Genomic DNA, 25,751 nt, shown 5'->3' on the forward strand with positions numbered 1-25,751 from the left:
GACATACTACAGCTTAAGTATCTCAAATACCAAAGAACCAATATATCTTCATATAAAATATTTTAACTAAAATAATTTAATTACAAATAAAGTTCTGTATTTCCTCATAGAGAATTTTATAGTTTTATTTTCATTTACTAAGGCATTTTTTTCTAACATGCCCTAAAATTCTAGTTGAAAGATGTCAAGTGGCACACACCTCATTGTCAGTCAACAGATCCTCAATTTTGAGAGCATCATCTACTGGCAAGCTAACTAAAGAAGTATTTGATATTTCTTCTAATAATGTACCAATCCGCACGTCACTTATAATATTTACCTAAAAAGAGAAAACCACATTAATACCATACATTTATCTTTAAAGCATAATGTATTCCATTTTAGAGCACTCTAACAGGTAAAAAATGTATTGCAGAAAAATAAATGCAAGAATGTTACAGAGTAGAAAATTCTCCAAGTGAATAATAACAAGAGTTATGGTAACTTAAGGGTTATTTACAATTACTAGACTCCCAAAGAATCCTGGCTGGTTTAACTGCAGTTTTAGGCAGACAGGCAGTAACAAAATGTCAGACTCTGGATCATTCCTGTCATGCAAGGTACACGGCTTCTAGATTAAACAAAACAGAGTAATAGCACAAGCTACATCAATATCATTGGATACTTGTTCATGATCTTACTGACCACAAGTTTAGCAACAAGGCAAGTGGGGGGGGGGGGTCTACTATAAATTGCTTATGGGTTAATCTTCAGTCCTTCTCCTTCTTTTAGTCAACACCGTTTTTGCTGGGGTTTTGATCCTAAATTGCAGCATTATCAGTATACAGTTAACTACACTGAATTGGTTTTCGCCATGGAAGAATCCAATTAAAGTGACTTCTGTCCATCTTTTAGTCTTTTATCTGAAGTATTCTGCATTTATGACATTCCATCTTGTTTTTCACAATGTACCTCATGCTTCCATTGCACATCACTTTTTTTCCTGTTTGACATGAATACCCCATTTGTAGAAATCAAGAGTCTAACCAAGGTTAATTTTTTTTAATTTATATGAGAGGGGGAAGTAAGAAAAGCCACATACAACCTAAATTTACATAAAAACATGGTTATTTTAGATATACTCAGGCTCACAAAACTGTTCATTTCTGACAAAGATAATCTTTTTCCAGCTTTGGGTTTCAGTGGCAAACAGGGCATTGCTCATAATTATGATTTTCTACCATACATAAAAAGAACTAGATACACTGACTAGTGACTAACAATCTCCTACCACAAAGGAAACACAATTTACAATATTCATAGAAAAGATAATAGTCACACAGTTTAATCATCAAGCCAGAAGGGCAATCTGACTGTCAAGTTAAAGTCTTGAGAAAAAACCAAGCCAATACCGGTCCTCAAGCATGGTAAATCATAGAATCATAGTATACCAAATTGAAAGAAGACTTCAAGGATCATGTGGTCCAACTTTTCTTGGCAAAAGCACAGCCTAGGCAAGATAGCCCAGCACCCTGTCCAGATGAGTCTCAAAATTGTCTGGAACTGGGGAATGCACCACTTTCAGTGGGAGATTATTTCAGTGGCTGACTCTTCTCACTGCAAAAAATTTTCCTCTTCTGTCATATTGATAATTCTCCACAAGTAACTTATACCCATTACTCCCCATCTTTTCCACATAAATTATTGTAAAAAGAGAGTCTCCTTTGCAGCCAATCTTCTTTGCAGCCAATCTTCAAATATTACACACACCATGATGATAAGGTCTCCCCTAAGCCTTCTTTACTCAAGGTTGAAAAAAACCATTTCTCTCAACTTTTCATCATTCGTCAGGCTTCCCAGTCCTCTGATCATTGTTGTGGCCCTTCTCTGAACCCTCTCCAAATGTCTTCTGTATAGCAGGGACCAAAACTGAATACATTTCCAGGTTTGGCCTCACCAGCACCAAGTAGAGGAAGATGGTGATTTGTTACCACTGCTTATTAATGCAACCCAACATCCTGCTGAATTTCTTTGCTGGAGCAGCACACTGTTCACTCACACTGAACTTGTTATCCACAAGGATGCCCAGGTCAGGTAGATCTCAGCCTATGCTGCACTCCTGGATGATGTTTGGCCAGGTGAAAGACCTTAATTTGTCCTTGTTGGACTTTGTAAGGTTCTTACTAGTCTGCTCTTCATGCCTATTCAGGTCTTCCCTGTCAGGTGTCCTTCTACTTTCCCATTTAGCTTCGTGTCATCAGCAAACATTGTCAGGCTATACTTTATGCCATCATTCAGATTACTTATGTGGATATTAAATATGGAATCAAATAAATTCAGAAATTATGTGATGAATACCAAGAGAGTAAAAGAGCACAGAGCAGAATCCAGAGAACTGTGAGAAAAGAGCATAATCTCCATTATTTTATGGGCTGCACAAAGAGTTTCACAACATGCCTGCTACGGATAGAATTAATGCTCCAAAGTTCTCCACTCAACAGTTTTTACATGGAAGTTTCTTTTATGCAGCTGCAGCCATGGACAAGCACTCAAAGACAGGTATTGGCTCTGAAAATCAGAGTGAAAGCCACAGAATTTTAAGACAACAAGTGGGAATAGATTCTATTTTAAGGACAGAAGGAAAAATCAAATACATATGATGGCAATAATAGGAGAGAATCATTGAGTGTATCCCTACTCCAAGAAAAGCAACCTAATTTAAAAAGCAATAAAATTTGTAGGTATGGTACAAAAATAAGTACAGATTATGTTTCAATATGAAATATAGGATCCTAGAAATAATTTCTGTAAGGTATTGGTCTTATTTATATAGTGAGCAAATGTTTACCCTTCTCAAAAGCTGTCTATATATATGCTGAATTTGATCAGCTTCTTTAAAGAAAGTTTCCAGTGTGACAGATGACCAAGTCAACATGGTAAGTCCTTGCCTCAACACAGCTTCCATCTAAGCATAAAGATATAATTTAATAGATTAAAAAAAACACCAAAACCACAAGAGAAAACAATTAAAACAAGTTCTATTATTATATTTACTAACATTGCTTATAAAACAGAGTGGTGTGTAAGGGAGGTTACAAGTTTCCAATAAAAAAGGTCAAAGAAATTTATGCAATAGAAAGGAAGGGGAGGGTAGTGCATACTATAGCCTCAGGTCTTTAGTTTCTCAAACTTCTGTCCAACTTTGTAGTTATACACACTTACACAAACTCTGCAACCTTTCAGTGTGACTCTTACAAACAAAATGGGGAGGGTTACTTAAAACATTAACATATGTACACTTGTAAATGTCTGGCAAAACAAAATGGCTTGTGGGATAGACATCCTGCATCTCCAATAAAACTGTACTTTTAGTATAGCATAAAACATCATAGTGTAGCATTCTACACCACTGAAGAGACTCAGTTTAAAAAGTTAATAATTCCTTCTGAGCAAATTTCCATGTTAAAGCCAGAGATTTGTGGAGATAGATAGACTTCAAAGACCATATTTTTTGTTCTACTGGTCTTCTATCTCACAGGCACTAAGATTATTTGACTGTAAAGCACATTATTTGAGAACTGTATGAAGGATCAAAAAACCAGATTTTTAGTCTTAAAGGTCTCAGAAAAATCCATTAAGCTCGCAACATGCAGATCCATCTAAATATTTCAGAATTATAAATTATTATTAAGGTATTTTAAGATCTTATGAGGTATACTGAAGTGCATGCAGCAATACTAACCGTTTGCATTTTTGGTGCAAAAAGATTTACAAACACACTTCGTGTTCCTTGACACAATTCTTCATAAGATTCAATAATACCCTGTAGATTGTTAGAAAGGATAGCATCAAACAGAATATTTAAAGCATTTCTTTACTCAAGAAAACAATTTGTCATACAATCAAATCATCTGAAAAACGATATTGAAAGCTGCACAATGCTGTATTTGAAAACAAATGTAGAATTTTACACAGACATTACATAGCTATGAACATCATTTCTGGGATGTAATGAATTTGTATTATGCTGTAGAAGGAGAAATAAAAGCCACCTTTTTGTAGCACTTTCTTAAGGCACAAAGCCAGAAAAAGAACAAACTTTCTCTAGAACTGAAGACAACTTAATCTTTGCAATATCCTCTTAATATTGCGTATCATATTCTTTAGATGCTCAAGTCAGTTTTAAAATATCCTCTTCTCTTATGCCATATGCACACACACACACAGAAGTCTTGTATGATGCACAAGATACAGGCTCCCCAAGATACAGGCTCTTGAAATAACACCATAGCAGAGACTGCAATAGATATAACAAATGTAACTTCTCTTGCAGGTAACCTGCAAAGTTCTTCAAAATTCTTCACAATTCCAAACCAGACTAACTCCAATGTTTATTGTCAAAAACTCTAAACCCCTGCATTTTACTGTATTTCTGACTGTGAAAACTATTTGTATAGCTTAAATTATTTCATGACCAAAGTATACTTAGTGTGCCATTGGATATATGAAGTATATATTCTTATATTTAAGTAACTACCAGCCCACACAGGACTTAACAGGGGAACTTTTCAAATTAGATTTTCTATGTTCACCTGTGTATTCCGCAAATTTACCTTGAACTACCTCTTACCCAGCTTTAATTTTTAGCTATAGAAAAAAATCCATGTTTAAACACACTCTTTTTAAAATTTTTTTGAACAGCAATCACAATACTTTTAAAGTTTACCTCTAACTTCAACTTGTTTGACTTCAATTCATCTTCTAATATTGCTAGTTTGAATGCTTGCTCTGGTACTTCTAGACCCAACTTTACCATACATTTTGTCTCTCGCACAATCTCTAGAATCTGGGGATCAAAATTAACCAGGAGCTTCTCAGTTGTAGGATGACGCACAAATATCGTGGATTGTAAGACTGTAAAGACATTCTAGTATCAGTTTCAAAAGCAAACAATTGTTCAAATTCTATAAATTACTATGAAATCCATATTTCTAATGTTAAAATATAGTGATTAAGTATGTAGAGTTACTTGTGAAATAGCTTCATATTGTTTTCAGTTAAAGAAAATACACAACCCATCATATTAACTTTCTGCCATTCTCTTCATAATCTAAACAAGCCTGAGATCCAGTCTTATTTGTGTCATAATTTTTCTCAGCCCAAGTTAAAAAATCATGAAATTAGTTGTCTAAGTACCAGGAAACACAATGCTGGACTATCAAACGTTTCTAGGTGTTTAATAACAATATATTTGTCCTTAGAGGGACTGGAGCAATACAACTTTATGAATTATTATACTGGAAAAAGAAAAACCCAGAAAGAATTATTACATAGTACACATAGAGAATTTAAATACCAAAATTTGTGTCACTAATGTTTACAGTCATCTGTACAGTCAAACAGTGTACCAAATCTGCAATCCTCTGCATCAAAACCCAGCATCAAGGTCAGTAAAGCACTGAGATTGTATTACAGAGTCTGATAATTGGATCATGATTCACTTGCGCATGTTAAGGGTAAATGAAGCTTTAAAAAAAATCTGATTTCATTTATGTTAACTTACTATCCAACAAAAATTTAAAGAACAAGTACATATTTAATTACTTACGATATTGTAATTGTGACATTTCCTTCATCCATGCATTATGATAGACTACCTCGAACTCCACCAATACATATGCAAGTTTGTTGTATGATTGAACAACTGCTTTACCTTCTGGACTTGCCAAGATATCTGAATGTTTCTGTTAAAACACAGCACATTCAAATTAAAACTATATCCAAAACCATCCATACCACTTGGGTTTTTCTCAATTTAAGTATTGCCTATACATAGTATTAACTATGAATTATACTGACAGAGGTGTTAAAAACTGTATCAAATATTAATGAGTCAAATTTACAGGGCAATAAAGTCAGTAAGAACTTGTAAGGGATAAATACTAAACATTTAACATCACTAAGAGCAATTACTTAATATACTGTCATAGATAACTGCAATTCACAGTGAAATGGATACTCAGTTCTACTCAAAATTGAATAAGTGAAAATTTATTGTAAAAGTTTCCTTTTTAATCAGTATTAATGTCTGTTTTCCTTGGAACAGATTTAGATTATCATTATTCCCATCCAAGGGAAACAGGAAAGTGAAAACCTCTCTCACATAGAAGTTAACTTGGCATGAGACCCTAGATGCTTTGTAGGAGAATCACTCAAACATTTCAAGAATTCTTCAAAGTCATTTTCAACTGAAATAGTCTAGTCTGTTCTATTCCAACACTACATCTTGGTTCCACAAGGCTTACTGCAGAGCAGTATAAACATACAAAGAAAAATGTTCCTTAGCATATAACAAGTGATGCAATCATAACCAGAAATCCTATGATTACCCTACTGAAGACAGTTCACAGCTACACAAAACACCTAATTTTTCTGCATATCAACTTACATGGAAATAGCTGATTGGCTCATTTACCCTTCTGAATAGCTGTCTCACCCACAGTATCTTTCCTGCAATAGGTGGCATGTTTCGAGCAAGAGGAGGGTCATCTTTCTGCGTTTGGTAAAGCTATAGCAAGAACAATATCATTAAACAGATGCATTTAAAAAAATCTATTGAAATGCTAAACTGTTTTCTCTGGTAGCACAATTTCTTCCTCCTCCCAAACAGATTAAATTTGCATTGTGTCACACAACAGCTCATGGACAGAAAAAATGTATTTCTTTCCTGACTTGCTACCCTTCAGAGATGCACACACCTCAACGCTGGTACCTCTCCTGTCTCCATTATCTCATGCAGTTTCTCAGCTGTGCTCGCTTATGACAGAGACCTGAGAGCAGCAAAAGGCACTGTGAACCCTGGGGCAGAGCAGCCAGTACTCAGGATCAAGTCTGACCCCTGACTTTGAAGCCATCTGCTGTGAAAACAAGCTGTTTAAGGAAGTGGTGTCAGGAGAACTCGTGGGGCTTCTCCTCCTTTGCTTGGAACTGGCCTCGGCAGAGGCCCAAGCTAGACTGTTAACTGGGAGCTTTTTCCTGAATAGAAACATCAGCACTGTTCTTCAGACACACATATCTGACTATTAGATAATATTTCAGGATTTGAACTTAGTGATTCTTGTGGGTGATTCTTCCAAATCACAATAATTTAGCATTCTATGGTATGCACTTTTCTACTAACTCCTAACTAAAATGCACGTAGATACTCCTGGATACAAAGCCCGTGTTTTTATCTGTGCCCAAGATGAAAAAAGAACGTCTCCTGCTCAGCGAATGGCTGCATTAAAACAAAATAAAACAAAAAAAGGCCTAAATTTATACTGTATGAAATATGCAATGGCAAAGTATTCAGTCACTTTAGAACCAGCATTGCAGTAAGAGCAACATTTTATTAGAAATAACTTGCTTGACAAAGATAAAAGGCAATTTAGTAATATCAAATAAATAGTTAAAACTAGTCAGCAGAATCAAGACGTGTTCTTTGACAGAAAAAAAGGAGTATTTGGAGCCACCCAACATTAGGCACGTGAACTCAGGCTGTGATGACACAACTACTCACTAAGTAGAACGTCTTAGCCCTACCTTGTCTCCGGTGGCCCCAACCAAAGAAATCCAAGCAGCTTCACAATGACCTTGAGAGGAACTTACCTGGATGAAACCCTCTCAGTAAATGTACCTATCGGCTTTATTTTGCCTGGGAAAATACAACTAAGGGTGGGCTACATGATTTTTAAGCAAGCAGTGCTGCTAAAAATCTGTTCATCTAGTTAAGCCAGTGTTTAGGGGTTCAGGGATTGTTATAAACAGTGTATGGGTAGGGAAAGGAAAGAGTGGTTTTGTAAAGAGTGGTTCAGCACAGCCTTGCTAGGCTACAGTTCTAAGTCACTGTTAGGAGGAAAAAATTTCTAATAACTGCAGAGTTTATAGATATTGGCTCCTTGTGCAAACTTCTATCATTGATCTTATGAAATGTAAACAGGTCAAAAAACCTTTTTCAACAATCTGGTATTCCAGATTCCCTTTATATTCATAGAAGAAAAATGGTTATTTGGAGGGAATTATTTAAATCTTCAGGACGCTGTATAAAATTGATCAGATTAACTCACTCTAGAGCAATTCTTTCTTTCTTTCTTTAGTAGAAAGGGAGTTTAGACATCTAGTTCTGTTGCAGATGTTTATTTTATGGATAAAGTAATAGTTTACAGTCAAGTGATATGAGCAGTTGCCAGAACTTAATTCTCATTATACTTCAGTCAGGGTGCACTACAAAAATCATGAAAAATTACTTCATAATGAACATAAATGCAATTCACCTATATTTTACATGTATTTTATGCAGCCACAGCAATTGATAATAACTACTTATACATGCAAATTAACTGCAGAAGCCTCATTTAATAAAAAAATCCAAAAGGTAAAAGCAAGAAATGTACACAGCCAGCAAAGAACATGCTTCTTTAAACCAGCAAACAACATGCTTCTTTAAATTTAATTTATGAAGGAATAACAGAAAATATTTTGATTATAAAGTAAAATTGTGAGGACAAATTTGCCTACAAGAGCAGTTGTGCATATTCTGCTGCCCACTCACTAAGGCTTGTTTTCCTGTAACAGGAAAACAGAAGTAGGATAAATTGAGAATTGGGAGTAAATTAGTGAAAGAGGCAGAAAAAATAAAAATTATTCATATTAAAATGCTTTCTCCTATTTTAACATGATGTTTACAACTTACTGGAAAGAAATTAAATACCTTTTTAGTAGCTTCAAGTTCTGCTACATAATGTTGAAGAATAGAACTAATTGTATTTGCTGTTTCTTCTTCTAGGCATGGCATATTCAGACTTTGAAACCTGTATTAAAAATTGACAAAAATGACCCAAAATTACATTTCTAAAATATTAAATGTTTTAATTTACCTTGGGGTATATGAACATTACATAAACTGAAATAAGCAAACATCTAGGAAATTATTTTGAACCTGGAAAACTTTTTTCTTTAAGGAAGTTTAAACAAGTTGAAAATTTCTGCTCTGGTGGGTATTTTGGTAGTTGTTGCTTAGTATGTTTTAGGCTTTTCCTTTAGTATATTCTTGTGTATAATAATATTCTAATGAAATTAAGAAAAAGAATATATTGATTCCCATAAGAAAGATAAAACATATATTTTCTCATTATTATGTAGTTCAGAATATCAGTAATTAAAAATTCTCAATTAGGCTGTTTGTTTTAAAATTTGCTGGGCTGTTTCAATTGTGGAAATCAGTAATTTCAAGTTACTTTAAAATATTTTAAAACATAGTTGCAAATACCTTTGAAGTAACTGAAGTGAATTCTGTGAAGACAAAATTTTCTGAAAACAGGTGCGCATAAAATTCTGTAGCTGTATCTAAAGAATACACAATTCAGTGTGGGTTTTCAGGTCAGAAAACAGAATTTTGATGATACTTTCTTAACATAGTAGCATTTGAAATTGTTACTTAAAGCACACTTATAGCACAAAATAGCAGCCTTCATAATGCCATGCTTAATATAATTATTAAATAGCCATTTTCAGTCAAATAATCTCTAAAATGTCATACAATTCTATGAAATAAACAAATTAGTTGCAAATTTATTCTGCCTAAAATTTGACCACATTTCTTCAGGCTAATAAATGACTTTCACATAGATCATTCTCTCAGGTATCACAATTTTTGTCATTTTGGCCACAGAATGAAAATCATCCTTAAGCACTGTTTGATATATTTTACACCTTCCTTCAAAAAAAGGAGAAGGAATGGAAAAAATCTCCCTCCAGACAAACACAAACTCCATGCTGTTTAGAAGAACAATGTAGCCTGTTCACAATCCAACATCCCACTGACAATCAGTTTCCATAAATTCTTTCCCAAGTAAGTTATAATAAGTCAAAATATTACTCACCTCTAAACGTTCAACTTCTGTCTTGAATTTCACAAAATCCACATCAAATTCTGTTACTTGTGGATCAAGGGTGTCATATGGTTTCTTTTGAAAAATGTGGTAGATATTTTTGAATTTTACTGCCATAAGATCTATACCTTCAATTGCACACTGAGTCAGTGCATTAAAATTCTGTTCTATGGCTATCATTTCCATTATCTGAAATAAAGATGTTATATTCATGCTCATAATGAATTCTTTGTTATTTCCTCTATAAACTAAAACCTGAGCAAAATAAAATATTCAACAGCCACTCTTCTGGCTACTGCATTCACAAATGTGTTGTTTCTGAGTCAAGTATCTTCAATACTTGAGGCATGATTAATCCAGTTTTCAACATCAGTTGTCACCACAACACAACACAAAGTAAAATAATAACTGTTTTTCTTAAGGATAAAGAGGGTTTTATTATGTTTTACTGCTAGATCCAATAGGATAATACAGAAAAGGAGTTAAAACATGGCAGACTTATGACAAAAAGATATATCAAAGAATAAAAAAACACAACCCTACAGACTAGTATGTATATTGAGTGATAAAAAAGTACATCAAAGACTCACAGAATTCCTACCTTGTGATGATTATCATCTTATCCCTTGTCTGACCTTAATCTGTACCAAGAAGCACCTATTACCTTTTCCACTCAAGAATGTTAGTTTAAAACCCCTTCACTGCATTACCAAGCTAAATGTTAAGATGACACCAAGCAGCAGAATCATCTGAAGAATTCTGCTTGGCAGTAAACATGAGTTTTTAAAGTAATTAAAAAAAAAAAAAAAACAGAAGTGTGTTACTTTTCACATAATTTTAAACCTCTAAAAATAATGATCTGAATCTAGGTCAGGTTATTTCTCTCCACACTAAAAGAGATAAATTGGCAAGTTGAGAAGGCAATTGTGAGGTAATAGCATCAATCATTGGGATGACTTAATCTGTGGAAGTGCCTAAATTCTCTCAATAGAGAGTTACAGACTCCTTTAAAGGATGATTAAGAGAATTTATGTCGGCAAGCATGCACTTTGTAAACTGGTCTTTGGAGAGAAGCTTCTTCTTTGCAAATAAGAACAGCACCCAATATACTCACTTTTTCTAATCTCCTACAAAAAGCTTCAGATTTTCCAAAAATGTACATTTCTGATACTTCCAATGCCTTTTCCCCTAGATTTTTAGAAGTCTCTTGCCTGGCTTCATGGAAGCATTTCTGATATTCTCTCAACAGATACATGCACTCCTAAAAGGTGAAGGAAAGAAAACCATATTCATTATGCTATGCTTAAGAGTAAGGGACTAGAGTACTCAAACCGATTGACATTCCAAAGCCATTAGTTATCACTTAATCTGGTTTCAGTCAAGAGGTACCAACAACTTAAACACAGTGATTTTCTTTCAGTATCTGAAGAAAGTGTTTGCAAGATATGAACGAACGTGCAGCAGTAGAGCACAGTAACCAGAGAGTGGTGGTGAATGGTGTTGCATCCAGTTGGCAGCCACCCTGTTGTCCCCGGGGATCAGTGTTGGGCCCAGTCTTTAATATCTTCACTGATGATCTAGATAAGGGGACTGAGTCCACCATCAGCCAATTTGCAAATGTGGGTGTCCATGTAGATCTGCTGGAGAGTAGGAAGGCTCTGCAGAGGGATCTAGACAGGCTGGATAAATCGGCTGAAATCAGAAATTTGGTGTTTAACAAGACCAAGTGCTGTGCCCTGCATTTGGCCACAATAAACCCCTGCAGCACTACAGGCTGGGGACAGAGTGTCTCTGGACAGTGGCCAGGCAGAAAGGGACCTGGGGGTACTGGTTGATGGCAGACCGAACATGAGCAGCAGTGCGGTGCACTCACATGGCCAAGAAGGCCAGTGGCATCCTGGCCTCTATGAGCAATAGTGTGGTCAGCAGGACTAGGGAAGTGATTCTTCCTCTGTATTCTATGCCTTTTGGGGAAGAGCGGAACTCAGTAACTGAAGTCCAGAAAAGGAGAATGTGGAAATGAAGTAAACATTGGCAACCAGTATTCCCACAGCTGCACATATTTCACCATAGCATATTGCATTTGCTCTTAATAGGTCACCATCAGATGAAGAAGAGGAAGACTATCTTAACACTAACTTTTCATGGTGTGGCAAGGAAATCTTGTATGGAAAGGAAGTACTGCAACAAACTCAGGGTCTATTCAAACACCAGATTTTCCAGGGTAGAGGAAGATGCTATGCCATATCAGAGCTATGCCCTCCTCCATAGCCCCTCTTCCTCAAGATGGAAAAATGTGAGATATTAATTCCTTGGTTGCACATAAAGCAAACATGCCAACTATGAGTCCATGGGCATTGCTGTAAATGGAAAAACTTGGGAAAACTTTCAAAACATCATGAAATCAAAAAGCCAAGAGGTATGAAGCACTTGGTACATATTGATATGGACTTCCTTACAATATCAGCGGATAATCAAGAGGTTTGACATGTAAATAATATAATGCCAAAATACAAACATTGATTTTTCCAGTGACTACTGGTGTCTCCTGATCCCAGAGTCGATTCAAGCCAGCATCTGTAATGTATGCTTTACATGTTGTGACCATTTGGTTTGTAACCTAGGACAGACAAATGAAAAAAGTTTAACAGTAATTTTAAGCTTAACAGTAAATTTTTCTGTTTCTCAAAATCTAATAAAATTCTCATATACATGTCAATACTATCAATCAAATTTGGAATAAATTTCACTTGAGGAAAGTGGCTAGAAAATACATGCAATATATACAACAAAAACAAAAAAAAACTCTGAGAACACCCCCAGAAGTATATGTAAGTCCCAGGACATATTTGTAAGTCCTATAATTGCAGCAATACATAAACACAGAATGTCATCAATCAAAATTCAAGAACAAAAAGAACTTATTGAGTTCCAACTACTCTTCACTTACATTGTTGTCTTTACACTTGCAGCACTTATTTAAGGACTGCTCTTGGAGAATTTTTTATCCTAGCAGTATGGCTTTACCTTGATTTCCTGTGGCTATAAAAAGTAATAAACATTCTTCTACTTCTCAACCATTCTTCTACTTCTCAACCATTCTTTCACTTCTCAACCACAAAAATCCAAATTTAGTCATGACAGAAGGAGAGAGAGGAGTATGTGCAGATACAGAAGACATACCACAGAGAACAGCTACAGGTAGAAAATTTTTTTGTCTATTAAATAATATGAACAATTCAAAACAATTCTCCTGATGGTGTTGTTTGGGTTTTGTCTTTTTTCTATGTTCTCTGTATTCTTTGCACATATATTTGTTAGTAGCTAGTTTTCCCAGTACTTTTCCATGGCCTTTCCCTAAGCAGAACGACAAAACAAATTTTAGAGTTTCAACCCATGAGAGGTACAAGGCCCCAGTGCTATCTTGGTTCTACCTGGGAGCCAAAGCCAAGAACAACTCTTCGAGATGCATTCTCATGGACAAAGCACAACTAGTGCTGAGGGGGGGCTCCAGAGAAGGGGCTTGACCTGAAGGAAAATTGCATCACTTGTACTCCTAATTGGTGATTTTTATCAATTATGCTTATTTCCTAAAACATATAAATGTGTACTTATCCTTGTAGGGGTAGGCTTTCATGGACATTATTCCATAACTGCCTCTGAAGGCCTTCATTAAAGATCCTCTTTTATATTACCTCCTTACTAAAATTATCTCAAATTTCATTTTTGGGTTGGGAAAAAGGCAACACTGACATGAGGCTACTGTAAAGCAGGCATTAAGTACTCCTAATTGAAAAAAGACTGGAAACTGCCATACCAAAGGCAGCTTCAAACTTTAAGAAAATTACTGATGAAGCTGGAGATAGGACCTCCAGTGTCACTGCTGATGATCATTAAGTGGAAAAAAACAGTAAATAGGGACCTTAACTTACTGGATTAAAATACAGATTTTTCCTTGCTATTTCAAGCATGTCTTCATGTAACCAGTTTGCTATTAGCCTCTGTAATGAAATACTTACTCCCTTAAACCATTAAATAATAGACAGTAGCAAGAGTCAATATACAAATGTACAAAGACCCATTTTAGGATAGGTAATATATACCTAATGTGATATATAGAAAACAGCCACAGCGATGAATAGAGATTCAAAAGAGCATATACTTCTTAATATCCTAGTTCAAATTGAAATGCAACAAAATTTTATGCTGAACTCTGTGGTGTAAAGAAACAAAAAATGTGTGTCTGTGTAATGAGGGTCTACTGTGAATTTCCCCTGAATGCTTACTGGAGGTGTGTGGCTTAGTTAGGAAGGATTTCTTTGCTAGAAAATCATTGTACAAACCATCTTTGCATGCAATGGATATCTGGATTCTGCAAAAGACATTGGTATAAATGCACAGCCAGTCTCAATTTTCTCTTTAAGGAGGGAAAGTTTATGATCTGAAATTCAATTAACTTTTCAAGTATGACTTTCTTCAAAAAACAGGAACCTTTTATCTTTCTCACTTTTTGAAGGAACAGCCTAGTCAGATTGATGGCCATCTGCCATTAGGTCATCCAGGCTGAGAGAAAAAGAGCCTTTGCAGATTCTGTGACTTAGAAAACAACTGATCAGATTAATTCAGATCAGAAGATTAATTAAGAATAAAAAAAAAATTAACACTGATGAACCAAGAATAAACAAAGCTCCTTTCAGAAGAGAAATCTGCAATCCAAGTTTAATCCTCTCGTGATCAACAGAGTTCTTTTTCTTTCCCTTACAGAACCCCACTACTTACTACCATTTTTAAACTCTTTTTACATTTTTAATGCTCTACTGATTTAAACAAATTTTTTTTTTCTTCTAAAAAGTCACCCAATTTTATAATTACTATTTTGTTTAATATACTTACCTTTATAAGTAATGATGTAATTCTCTCAGAAGTATTGTAATATTTTGAAACACGGTGAATCATTTGTACAGCCTTTATCAAGTATGGTATTCCCTGTGTCATTAATACCTCAAAGCAAAGTTTCAAGAAAAAAATTACTTTCTATTCTTAGCAACTATATTTCCATTCTATTGTTAACTTCTGAATTATGTATTTCCCTAAGCCACACCAATCAGTCTTTAAAATGTCATGGCAGTTTACCAAAAGTTTTCTTATTAAAAAAGACTAACCATGCTCAATAAGATTTCAAATACCAACTTACAAGAACAATTAATGGCTAAGTTTGATCATTGGCTAAGAAATCAGATTAAAGATGTTACAACATAAAATAATTTTAATATCCTATTTTGATGAACAAAATTGAACACTGATTCAAAGTGTAAAGGTTGCATTTTTTGGTGCAATAGGAAGTATTTTTCTGCCAGCAATTTTCTGTGATGGATGCTTTTGTTTTCCTTCAGGTAAGGGTGCTAATATACTTTCATTGTGATAACAATCTTTACATAAAATGTTTCATTCAGACCCTTCAGAAAACTCATTAAATAATTGTCACAATGTAAGTTTCATTAACAAATGCCTAATTCCTTCAAGCATATCAAACACCTAAATTTTTCACATATTTTGTGAAATCAATGTTCACATTGTTAAAATCATACAGTGATATTACAAATACTCAGTAGCTCAAACACTTTTAAAGTATTTTGGTGGGAAAAAAACAAAAGTAAACAAAAACAAAAGACAATTCATTAACATTATCAGGAACTTGTCAAAATTGCAATTCAGAACATCAAGAAAGTAATTTTGGCTGTCACCCCTCAATGGAGAAGACAAGCTCCTGTAATTAAATTTGAGTTGCAAATTCAAACTCATAGTGTGAATAGAAGGCATTTGCATTTAGCAAGAGTGTGAAATAAATGCAATATAGTATAAAAAAGCCCATCTGTGTCCATAGTGTTCATAACCAGCACCGCCTGTGAAATGGAATCAGGAGATTCTGAGTCTATAGGTTTTCTTTTTCAATCCTTGACAGAAAATAAAACCTTGAATACTGGACTGCGTAGAAATTTCTCTGATTCAAAGCTTTAAGTTAAATGCTCAGTCTGAATTTTCCTATATTAACCTACTTCAGCGCAAATGTTCACTGTGTGATACTGCATACACTAAATGCCATATTTTATGCACACACCAAATATCATCATAAATCAACATGTATTACTTATTCCATCCCTTATTTGCTAATATATAAAAGAGTTGTCTATACCCGATACTAAATGCAACTGCACAAAATGAAGATCTGTTTAAAACAGGATATATTAAGCTTGGAAATTACTGCTTTTAGGATGAACATCATAGAAAATCCTACCTAAATTAACTTGATCTCAGGAATATGATTAAACAGAAAATCACATGTATCCAAACCGTTCCAGATTAAACAAAGAACTCTAATTAACTATCTTGTATTGGTAAAATGATGAACTTTTCAACAGGTTTGCACCCACTAATGTCTGTCTTTGTTTACAGTACAAATAATTTTATCTTCATAACACCTATGAAGTAGTTCATCATTATGGCCTGGTACCTGGCACCCTCTAGTGACACCTTGAAGAGCTGAAGATAAACAGCTTGGTGACACTGCTTATCATACTCGCCTCTTACACTATTCCATGTAATATGAGCTCTCTGCCATATCAAAGCCCTTTTGCTTGCCCTCCGTTACAACTTTTTAGTAGGATCCTAAGCTGCCAGAGATTCAAAAGAAATGCAGCACTTGCTGACAGAGAGCTGGAGGCATATAGGACCAAAACATGAAGGACTCAAAACCAAAGGAGAATGAGCACAATTTTTCTAAGGTATTTACTCCTTACATTCTGTTCTGCAATACACCTGTTATAATAATTCATAGTTATTATACCAAATAACTAATATCTTGAACTACCACTGAATGGTGTACCCAGACAACCAATTGTCTAAATTCTGACTGGCAGGTACTTCTGCAAATAGAAGCAGATAATATTGTATTCCATATTAAAAAAATGTTTTGCCTATCAAAAAATGTTTTGCCTATTAAAAAATGTTTTGCCTATTTTGCCTTATAAGGTTTCATTATTTTCTATATAACTGAAATTTTAGTACTTTGGTACTAAAGTACCATAGACACATATGGCATTTTCAGGGGAAGACGTATTTGGAGATTTTCATATTATAAAACATGTAGTTGGTTCAATTGCTTTAAAAAAATAATACCAGCAGCAGGACTGACTTATTAGAAAATCGTATGTATTTATGCTTATTTAGTAAATACATATTTCATATTTACCAAATACATACTTCAAAATACTATATTTGATGAAATATATAATAATGTTTCAACATTTAGCTTGACATGCTTTTAGAAAAAAATTTTTAAAATAGTAAAAATTATTAAATTACTAGTAGTAAATTAGAAAAAATTGCTTTTAAGTAAATATAAGGAAGGGAAACTTTATTCTGCTCTGGGATGTCTATGTAAATACCTAAACTATGCATAAAGAATGGCAAAAGTCATACTTACAACATCAGTGGTATAAAGGGGCTGACAAACTTTTTCAAGTGTGCTTAGGTATCTCACATTATCCTTTGATTCGTTTGCTGCATCTGTGATTTTGCCATCTAATTCTTGCCATGACTAGTGGGAAAAGAGTACTGTGAAAAACTTCATACATAGTGAACTATTTCTTTAACTTGCACTCACTTGCCAGAAGTAAACTTTGGTAAATGAATTTTTAAGAGGCAGTGCCAAAGCGGGCAATAAAGTTAACTTATTGTATTTATTACACATATTATGTATTTTATGTTCATTTTTGGCTGCATTCCTGAAATGTCTTGTTCTTTGTCTTGATACATTCAGTACACCAGCAACACATCTAAATTTTCCTCTTCTAATTATCCTTGGCAAATCTCTCTTAGATGAAACAAAAACAAACAAACTAACAAACAAACAACTCACCTTTATAGTAAAAAAAAAGCATAAAAAAAATTATTACCTTTAGTATTTTAGAGTGTGCAACTTTCAGAACATTGATAACAGCTTTACAGTTTTGTCCTTTGATCTGCTCAATAATAAAGTTCAATTTAGCAGACATGTATTTCCAGTTCTCCAGTTCCATCAGTGGACCTGAATCCTTAGCTTCTCTCCTTAGCTGTTTGCTCTCAGTCAGAACCTGCAACCCAATTAAAAAAAAAAAATCAAATGCCTACTACAGGAAATAGACAAGTCATTATAGAGAAAAAATACTCTTGAGGAAACTTAGAAAGGAACAAGCTTGCAGTTACTGACACATGAAAATGGTTCCCATTTGGAAAAGCTTTCTAAGTCTGAATTGCACTTCATCATATTTATAAACTGAAAATAAGGCAATTAATACAATTTGCTGTCACACCCTGGGTGAATATCAGTGTATATAGATAAGCCTTTAACCAGAACCTGTGGATTGAAATGCACCAAATGTAATTTCACTTGTCCAGAACTTCAAGAACTAGTTTAATAAAAGTTATTATATATCAGTCATAAATGTATCCATTTGTATGTTGATAAATGTGCAGTCAGCTCTTTTTTTGTGTCTTTGACATTTTTATTCTTATGAGCTAAACACACTAACTATAGTATGCCTTATAAGTAGAGTATGTCCCTGCCTACACAGATTCATATTTTGACAAAGGATTCTCTCTTTTTCATGGAAGTCTCAGACTTTGATAACTGAGACCTTACCATGCAAAACTTACACTGGATAAAATACGCCCTGCTGGGCCTGCCCAAAAATCTTTCTAAGAGCAGTACTTCCCGCCACAAGTGACAGAAGAAACTTAACAGGTAATGTACAGTTAGATATGCTCTATATACATATGTGGTCCTCATCAGTGCTATTAGTCCTGCAACTCTCTGTTCTCTTCTTACTATTTATGAATTAAGTGCTCAGAAACTCCTATTCTCACTAGACTGTAAATTCCTAGACATGAGGACTATCTACTTAACTTCCCTTGTGCATAGAAGCAGAGCGCTTCTCTTAGTTTGGGTGGAGATGCAGCTGAAGCCTTTGGCAGACTTCAGGCAAGTCTCACATATAATTTATAAATATTCATCCATATTCATGCTGAATTGATGTGTTAAAACAGCAACTTACATGTTCAATTTGTTTATACCATATCATAAGTACTTCCTCTAGCTGGGTAACTGTGTCATGACTGTCAGCAGCTGCAGTTATTTTATCAAAGGTCTGGAGTTCAGAAAAATTAATGTGATCTACTTTTTTCAACTCAACTGTTCCTTCAATGCATTCTGCAGCACCTGAGAAAAAGGCAATTACAATATCAAACCAATTTAGACTTTAAAATAAATTTCCACCAGTCAAAGCAATTTAAATTTGAAAATGTACATCTGCAGCCAGTCTCATTTTGATATAATAGCAATTTACGTCACTCACATAAAGCAGAAATATCTGATTTTAAATGCAGTGGTATTCCTTAAAAGCAATGCATCACTATTTGCTTAAGAAAATAATCCACCCATGTATATATTATGCAAGTAATGGATAATTTTATTTTTCCTTGCAGAATGTAATAAGTTCTTTATCTATACACTACTGTCTTTAAATAGAAATCCTTAAGCAAAATTCCTCTAGTTTGTTTCCTAAATGCAATGCTTACCTCCTATAAATGAAATGTATTTCTTAATTGTTTCCACAAACTTCTGCTTGTCCTTTGTATCCTCTTTGGACTCACCTAAATCACCCCAATTACTTGTTTCAAGGATAGCAGGGAGAAAAACCTTTTCTAGTAAATCTTTAATACCAGGTAGGAGTCCATCAGTGGCATCCAAAACACCAAAGGAAACTTCCTGCAGCGTTAAAATATTGTTATCAAAGCAGTAACTTACAGTAGAAACAGTATTATAAGTTTTTTTATAAAAAATATATATTTATATATATATAATATATATTATATATATTATATATATATTTAATATATATAATACATATTTAATATATATTTTATATATTTTATATATTTTTATATAATGTATATTATATATTTTTATATATATATATATTTTTTTTTTTTTTTAGAAAAGCACTCCAATATGCGAAACAAAACTTTAATTTAAGGAGAGAAAATCATTATATTACACACCTACATCGTGCCTGTAAGATAGTACTTTCAATAAAAAAGGGAAGTGAATAATTATTTAATACAGTTTTAAAAAGCTGTCTAGTTATGCTTTTGTTACATCAGTTATTTATCTCTCACATAGAGTTTGGAAATTTTGAAATGGTAGAAAAATGCCCACACCCACAATTAGCTACTAATTAATGAATTGCAAGTAGCAAAAAATTCTCTGAATGTCCTTGTCTGAAATTATATAAGAAGCAATTGTCTGACTAAATATATATTATCTTGAATCAAGTTAAATTTTACCTACTCTCCAAAACAAAGCTTTACAAGGTACGACTATTTCTAATATTCCATTTTATTTCAATAAATTCCATATATTTAAAATGTCCTTAAAATAAGAAAGTATTAACATACATCATGTAACAAACTTACTAGAACATAAATTTTCTTTCCTTATCCCTTCAGCATTTGGAATTATTTGGGAAGATATTTGATGGAAAAGTGATATTTATGACCAATACTGAGGCTTTTGATAAAGACAGAACTTGTATCTTACTCATTATAGTGTTTTTTCTCCTTCACCTGCTTGGGTCTCAAAAGGAATGGAATATTTTAATATGAAATATAAAGAATATAAAATAATAATGGATTTTCTGTCTGAAGAATTTGAAATAATACTAATTACAAGATACATATGTGAAACCATTTGTTATCAATTTGCAGTCCCTTAAAGCACTGCCCAAATACTAAGACATGTAGCTATGAACAATAATGAAGCCCACACTTATATAAGAATTTGTCTTGTAAAGCAGAAGATCTCATGCCACATAATTTATACAGCATAAATGTTTGTTTTGTATTTTATTTATCAAAACACATAAAAAGGTACAGGTAAACTTTTTGTCTCCTGGCACTTGCAATAAAGTCTTCTCAGTGTTTCTTTGTAGCTTAGGAATTTTGATCACAATTAAAATATACTTAGCAGCTTTGACCGCTACTAAGGAGAATGAGAAATTAATACATATTTCTTTAACAAGGATCCTGTAAGACACTAAATTCACAAGTATTTGCTGAAGCAATTCAGCAATTTTTTGTTTACCCAAAATGGAGAGCAAAAAAGTTACCAGTAACTTTAGTTATGTGACAACTGTGAAAAAAATAAGGAAACAAAAAATAACTGCTTTTAAAGCTTTTAGTATTTTTAAAAAATGAGAGAGTACCTCGTGTATAGTTTTATCACTTATGGATGTGTCATTCTTATAGCGAACGAAATATAGGCATAGTCCTAGAATTTTGTCTGGTGTCCTCTCCAAATAAAATTGAAACATTTTACGTCCTTTTTCAACATCTGGAATTACCCGACCACATTCTGAAAAGGAATTTCATAGGTATGACTCTTTTTAAAAATGAGGGTATTATAAAATGCTTAAAATCAATGTAAGGAAATAAAATTGAACATATAAATAATTTATTTTCTTCTTTTGTCAGGGAACAAAAACCAGTATAATTTCTAACTGTAATTAATCACACCATTAGAGAACTACACCAAATGTATAATGTGTATCTTACAAACCTATTTGGGTACAGTGTATTGCACTGAAAAGAGAATTTGCTCAGGCCCATAGTTCTGAAACAATTTGTTGGTGACTAAGGTACTGTATTTCTATTTATCCTACCAAAAAGATGTCAGGTCTAAGTGAGAAAAGAGTGATTTCGAGATGGCCTCAGGTCCTTCGTGGATATATTCAATTTGATAGCTCAATATAAATAAGTAACAGAACATTATTTGCAGTAATTAGTGAATCATTAGGGATTTCAGACATTACATTCTAATTCTCTACCACACACGTAAAACGTGAGAAATTTCAAATATTTATAATAAATGAAATTTCAGAGACAGGTTTTAGGAAAGTGCTTTCTAATGAGCTGCAGGCAAAACTCATGTATGAAAAAGTCACAACCAATTCAGTATTTCAGGATAACACTTTATAGTCTTTCTTCAAGGAATGGCCAAAATTGAGATTTTTTTTTTTTCCTAAACAATTTGACTTTAAGCAAGCATTTAAAATATGAATTTTCAGTCCTCCGAGCAAAAGCTTGCAAAATTCTGAACAAGCAAAAGCAGATTTTATTCTGAGAAACCTCAAACGAAATGAACAATAGAATGCACTGTTACATCTATTACATACTATTACTATTGCTAAATATTTACCTATTCCTCGTGGATCTCCCTCCTGATAAAAAATTTTCAATGACTTTTTTCCTCCTTTGGCAAAAAAGGAATCAAAGGCATCGAACTGTTAAAACAAAGAGTGAATACATGTTACTCAAAATATTCTTATGTGCCTTAAAGGTGTGCAAAAATAATATGACCATGCTACTGTTTAAACTTTTCTTGGCACTGTTTACACTCAAATGTTTATCCCCAAATATTGTGAGAATATAGAATCATCCAACTGAAGGGCTCAGCCACGGTAGTGGCTTCCTCCTCATCAAAAAAAAAGGTCAGAAGTTTAGCAAGCATGTGTGGAGATGCATCACCTGTTCAGGGACAAAGGATACAATTCTAGTTGTGGTATATTTCTTATGAGCATGTTTTTTTCCTCCCCAAATAAACAAATATTAAAGCTGAATCAGAGCAATGATGGGAAAATGAGTGACACCCAGGCTGACAGAACTTGAAGCCACTCTTGTGAGAAGACAACATTGCATGAAAATAAAAGAAGAAAAAGCAAGCCCGCTTTAGAAGTGCATTTCACTTTTGTTAACAGCATTAGTGGTAACAAGGTTAAAACAGAGAAAAATAAATTAAAAAGACCCATCCCAAAACAGTGAAAGAGAAAATTGTTAAAGTGCTGAAAGCACAGTGACAAAAAGCAGGAAAAAGTTCACTACTACAAGAAGCACTCCAGCTTGTGAAGAAGAGGAGGACAAACAGTAACTTTGGGGCTTGTATGACTCTACACAGAAGGTAAGATGTGAGCAGTTCCCACAGCTGCTGATTCTGCAAAGAATCAATCTGCTGTTTCAAGTCCATGTGGTTCTCACACCCACTGTGTGAATATATATGCAGGCTAACACTTTAAAGGGCAAAACATAAGTCATGGATATCAAAGACATATGTTCATGGGAATTTATTAAATGACAGTTTGGTGAGAGACAATGTTGACACAGCCCCAACAGCCTAAACAGTTTATAAATAAACTAAAACTGGGAGCAGGAAAATATTCAACCACAATAATTTTTCAGATGGTCCTGGCGACGGCCAAAAAAAACCCCAACCCAACCAAACCCACACAAAACAAAAGTAAACAAACAGAAAAACCCAAACCAAAACCAAATACAAAAAAACCCATCAAGAACCCAAAATTTCTCAATTTCTCAAGTGCTGGGATTAGTCAAACTTGGTGTAGAACAGCCGTTTCACATTAAATCAGAATGATTTAAAAATATATCATTTAACAAACATAAAAAAGGGACAATATACTTAGCACACCTCTGTGTTGTGTAAGCACAAAAAACCAAACAAATGAGGAAAAGTAGATTTTATTATATAAAAGTATCAATAAACAAACAAAACCCAAGCAAATTTGGAGTAAGGCTACATTTGGCTTGTAACTGTAAAACTGAAGTTCTAAGAATTGATTTGTTTTATCAAAGGAGATATTGTCTGGCTGAAATGCTAAGTCAAATCTCTCTTAACAGACAAAAATAACATCAATGAGGTGCAACAACAGTCAAATAACAAATAACAAAAATGTAATCAGAGAAGTTGAGTTGTATCTTTTCACAACAGCCGTACTGAGTTTTGATAATCTATTAAAAGAACAGTTTAACTGTTTCCTCCTGTTTGTTTAATCATTTTGAAACATCATGAAAGACAACATTTTATACTTAAAAATAATGAAAGCTTTCAGAAGTTCCACAGATTTAAGATCTATACACTCTGCAAACCCACTTAATCTTTTAAACATACAAACATAAATAAAGCGCTCAAAAGTGAAATTTCTTAGTGGGTCTTTCAAATATTTCTATAGTATTTAAATGGTGCAGGATTAATCTTTCTTTCTTACTACTAACAACATGATAATTTTCAAAATGCTCTCATAAGTTACACACTTTTGCACTATCTTAGAAATTTCATTGAGAACTTGCCTAACAAACAAAATGATCATAATTAGAACATAATAAAGTCAGTCTCAGATGGATGAAACTGTTTGGAACTGCTAGATGTGAAAATAAACCCTTTGATCAAAATAACAGTGGCATTTATATTTTCCTTGAGGTAAGAAAGATGAAAAAGCTACAATCAAAAATTGGAGATATTTGCAAATCTGCTGGGAAACTCAGCTGAAAGATTTAGTCAGGTGTCCTTTTAGATTGATTGTGTGCCTTAGTAATCACATTTTCTGGCAGGAACAATAAAAATGATGGATAACACTTTCTATCAAAGGGGTAATCTGCTACATATTTTTACTAATAATTTAAATCAATAAGAATGCAGAACAGACTCACCGAAGGGACGTCCAATATCATTTCCTCCACAGTTGCTAAGTCTAAGCCTACCCTGGCACTGAGAACGTCAAATATGTATTTATATGAAGCATTGATTTTTGCTCTTCGATCTTCTCTTGCTCTTTCATATTGAATCTAAAACATTAAGCAAGACTTTCAAGCTAAAAATACACAAAGTAATCACAACAATGACCCGCTACTTAACTTGCAGCTAATGTTGAAATCTACTGTCTTGTATTTACAGCTACAAAATGTCCTAATTTTACAAATACCTAAATTTTCAGAGGCTAACTGAAGAACAAATTATTAATATTATTATAAGATGTGAAGTCAAATCTGAGGATTTTTCAAGGAAAAACAAACATTAAGAATATTACAGTTAGATTTTAAGATTTTTACGTGACATTAACTGGCTTCCTTGTTCACAATCAAAATTTCAATTTATTAAATTAATACAGAAAGGTTAAAACATCAATTTAAAATAAAGTATCTAGGGTGGGTAAATATTTGCAGGAACTAAGGTGAGTATAGCTTTGCTTCTATGTAAATTATTCAGCTAATATCTCCTGCCTCTAACCTCTATTACTTTAAAATTTTAAAATATTACAAACATGGATAAAAATACTTTTTGCCAGAAATAATTTAGTAAAAGAACTGAGTCTAAACAAAAATAAAATCAACAAATAAAAGATTTAAACTAATTATCAATATAAACTGAATTTAATAATCTGAGGAAAGAACCAGAAAATTATAACCTTTTTTGCTTTATGACTTTGCACGCTCGGAACGCCACTAGGGCGGTAAATCTTAGAAAAACTTTGACTTCGACTTCCAAGAGAACGAGACGAAGAGGAAAGGCTTGCTAATCGGTGGATTGTCACAGAAGGTACATCATCTGCACTGCCTGAACCTCTTTTAGTATTTTTTTGTGCTCCCGCCATTCTAAAATCTGAAATTTGAAAAGAAAAGATTATGTTTCTAACAATCCAAACATTTCAAGTCTACCTTTTGCGGAAGGCAGGAGCATCTCAAAACTGACTTTCCAGGTATATAAATTTATAGTCTCACCATATCCTCTTCTAGTTTTTAAAATGCCAGACATTAAATACATTTTTATGATTGGTTACAAACGTCAAGATGAAGATTGAGACATTTTTTAAAAACAATTTTTCATACACATGCGTTTTGTGGAGTGAATGCCTCTCTATAAAACAAATATATTTTACAATATAAATAATTTCAGTGCAT

General features: G+C 33.7%; 1 protein-coding gene across 1 annotated transcript in view; it reads right to left on the reverse strand.

Moving 5' to 3' along the window:
- The window catches only part of DNAH8 (dynein axonemal heavy chain 8), a 113,001-nt gene extending 88,460 nt beyond the window's left edge, over window positions 1–24,541 (reverse strand). Inside the window, exons 1-19 of the mRNA XM_058800824.1 lie at window positions 24,504–24,541; window positions 22,201–22,285; window positions 21,209–21,357; window positions 19,524–19,713; window positions 19,001–19,164; window positions 17,864–18,040; window positions 17,392–17,505; window positions 14,802–14,909; window positions 12,427–12,528; window positions 11,023–11,169; window positions 9,900–10,097; window positions 9,287–9,363; window positions 8,729–8,828; window positions 6,428–6,547; window positions 5,588–5,723; window positions 4,706–4,893; window positions 3,722–3,802; window positions 2,828–2,944; window positions 200–319 (exon numbers count right to left, since the gene is read on the reverse strand). Coding sequence (XP_058656807.1) covers window positions 200–319; window positions 2,828–2,944; window positions 3,722–3,802; window positions 4,706–4,893; window positions 5,588–5,723; window positions 6,428–6,547; window positions 8,729–8,828; window positions 9,287–9,363; window positions 9,900–10,097; window positions 11,023–11,169; window positions 12,427–12,528; window positions 14,802–14,909; window positions 17,392–17,505; window positions 17,864–18,040; window positions 19,001–19,164; window positions 19,524–19,713; window positions 21,209–21,357; window positions 22,201–22,285; window positions 24,504–24,524 — 2,394 coding nt within the window. The 5' untranslated portion in view covers window positions 24,525–24,541. The remainder of the gene's footprint in view (window positions 1–199; window positions 320–2,827; window positions 2,945–3,721; window positions 3,803–4,705; window positions 4,894–5,587; window positions 5,724–6,427; window positions 6,548–8,728; window positions 8,829–9,286; window positions 9,364–9,899; window positions 10,098–11,022; window positions 11,170–12,426; window positions 12,529–14,801; window positions 14,910–17,391; window positions 17,506–17,863; window positions 18,041–19,000; window positions 19,165–19,523; window positions 19,714–21,208; window positions 21,358–22,200; window positions 22,286–24,503) is intronic.
- Between the last annotated feature and the right edge of the window lie 1,210 nt (window positions 24,542–25,751).

This window comes from Ammospiza caudacuta, chromosome 3, assembly GCF_027887145.1.
Source record: "Ammospiza caudacuta isolate bAmmCau1 chromosome 3, bAmmCau1.pri, whole genome shotgun sequence".
Classification (NCBI taxonomy): domain Eukaryota; kingdom Metazoa; phylum Chordata; class Aves; order Passeriformes; family Passerellidae; genus Ammospiza; species Ammospiza caudacuta.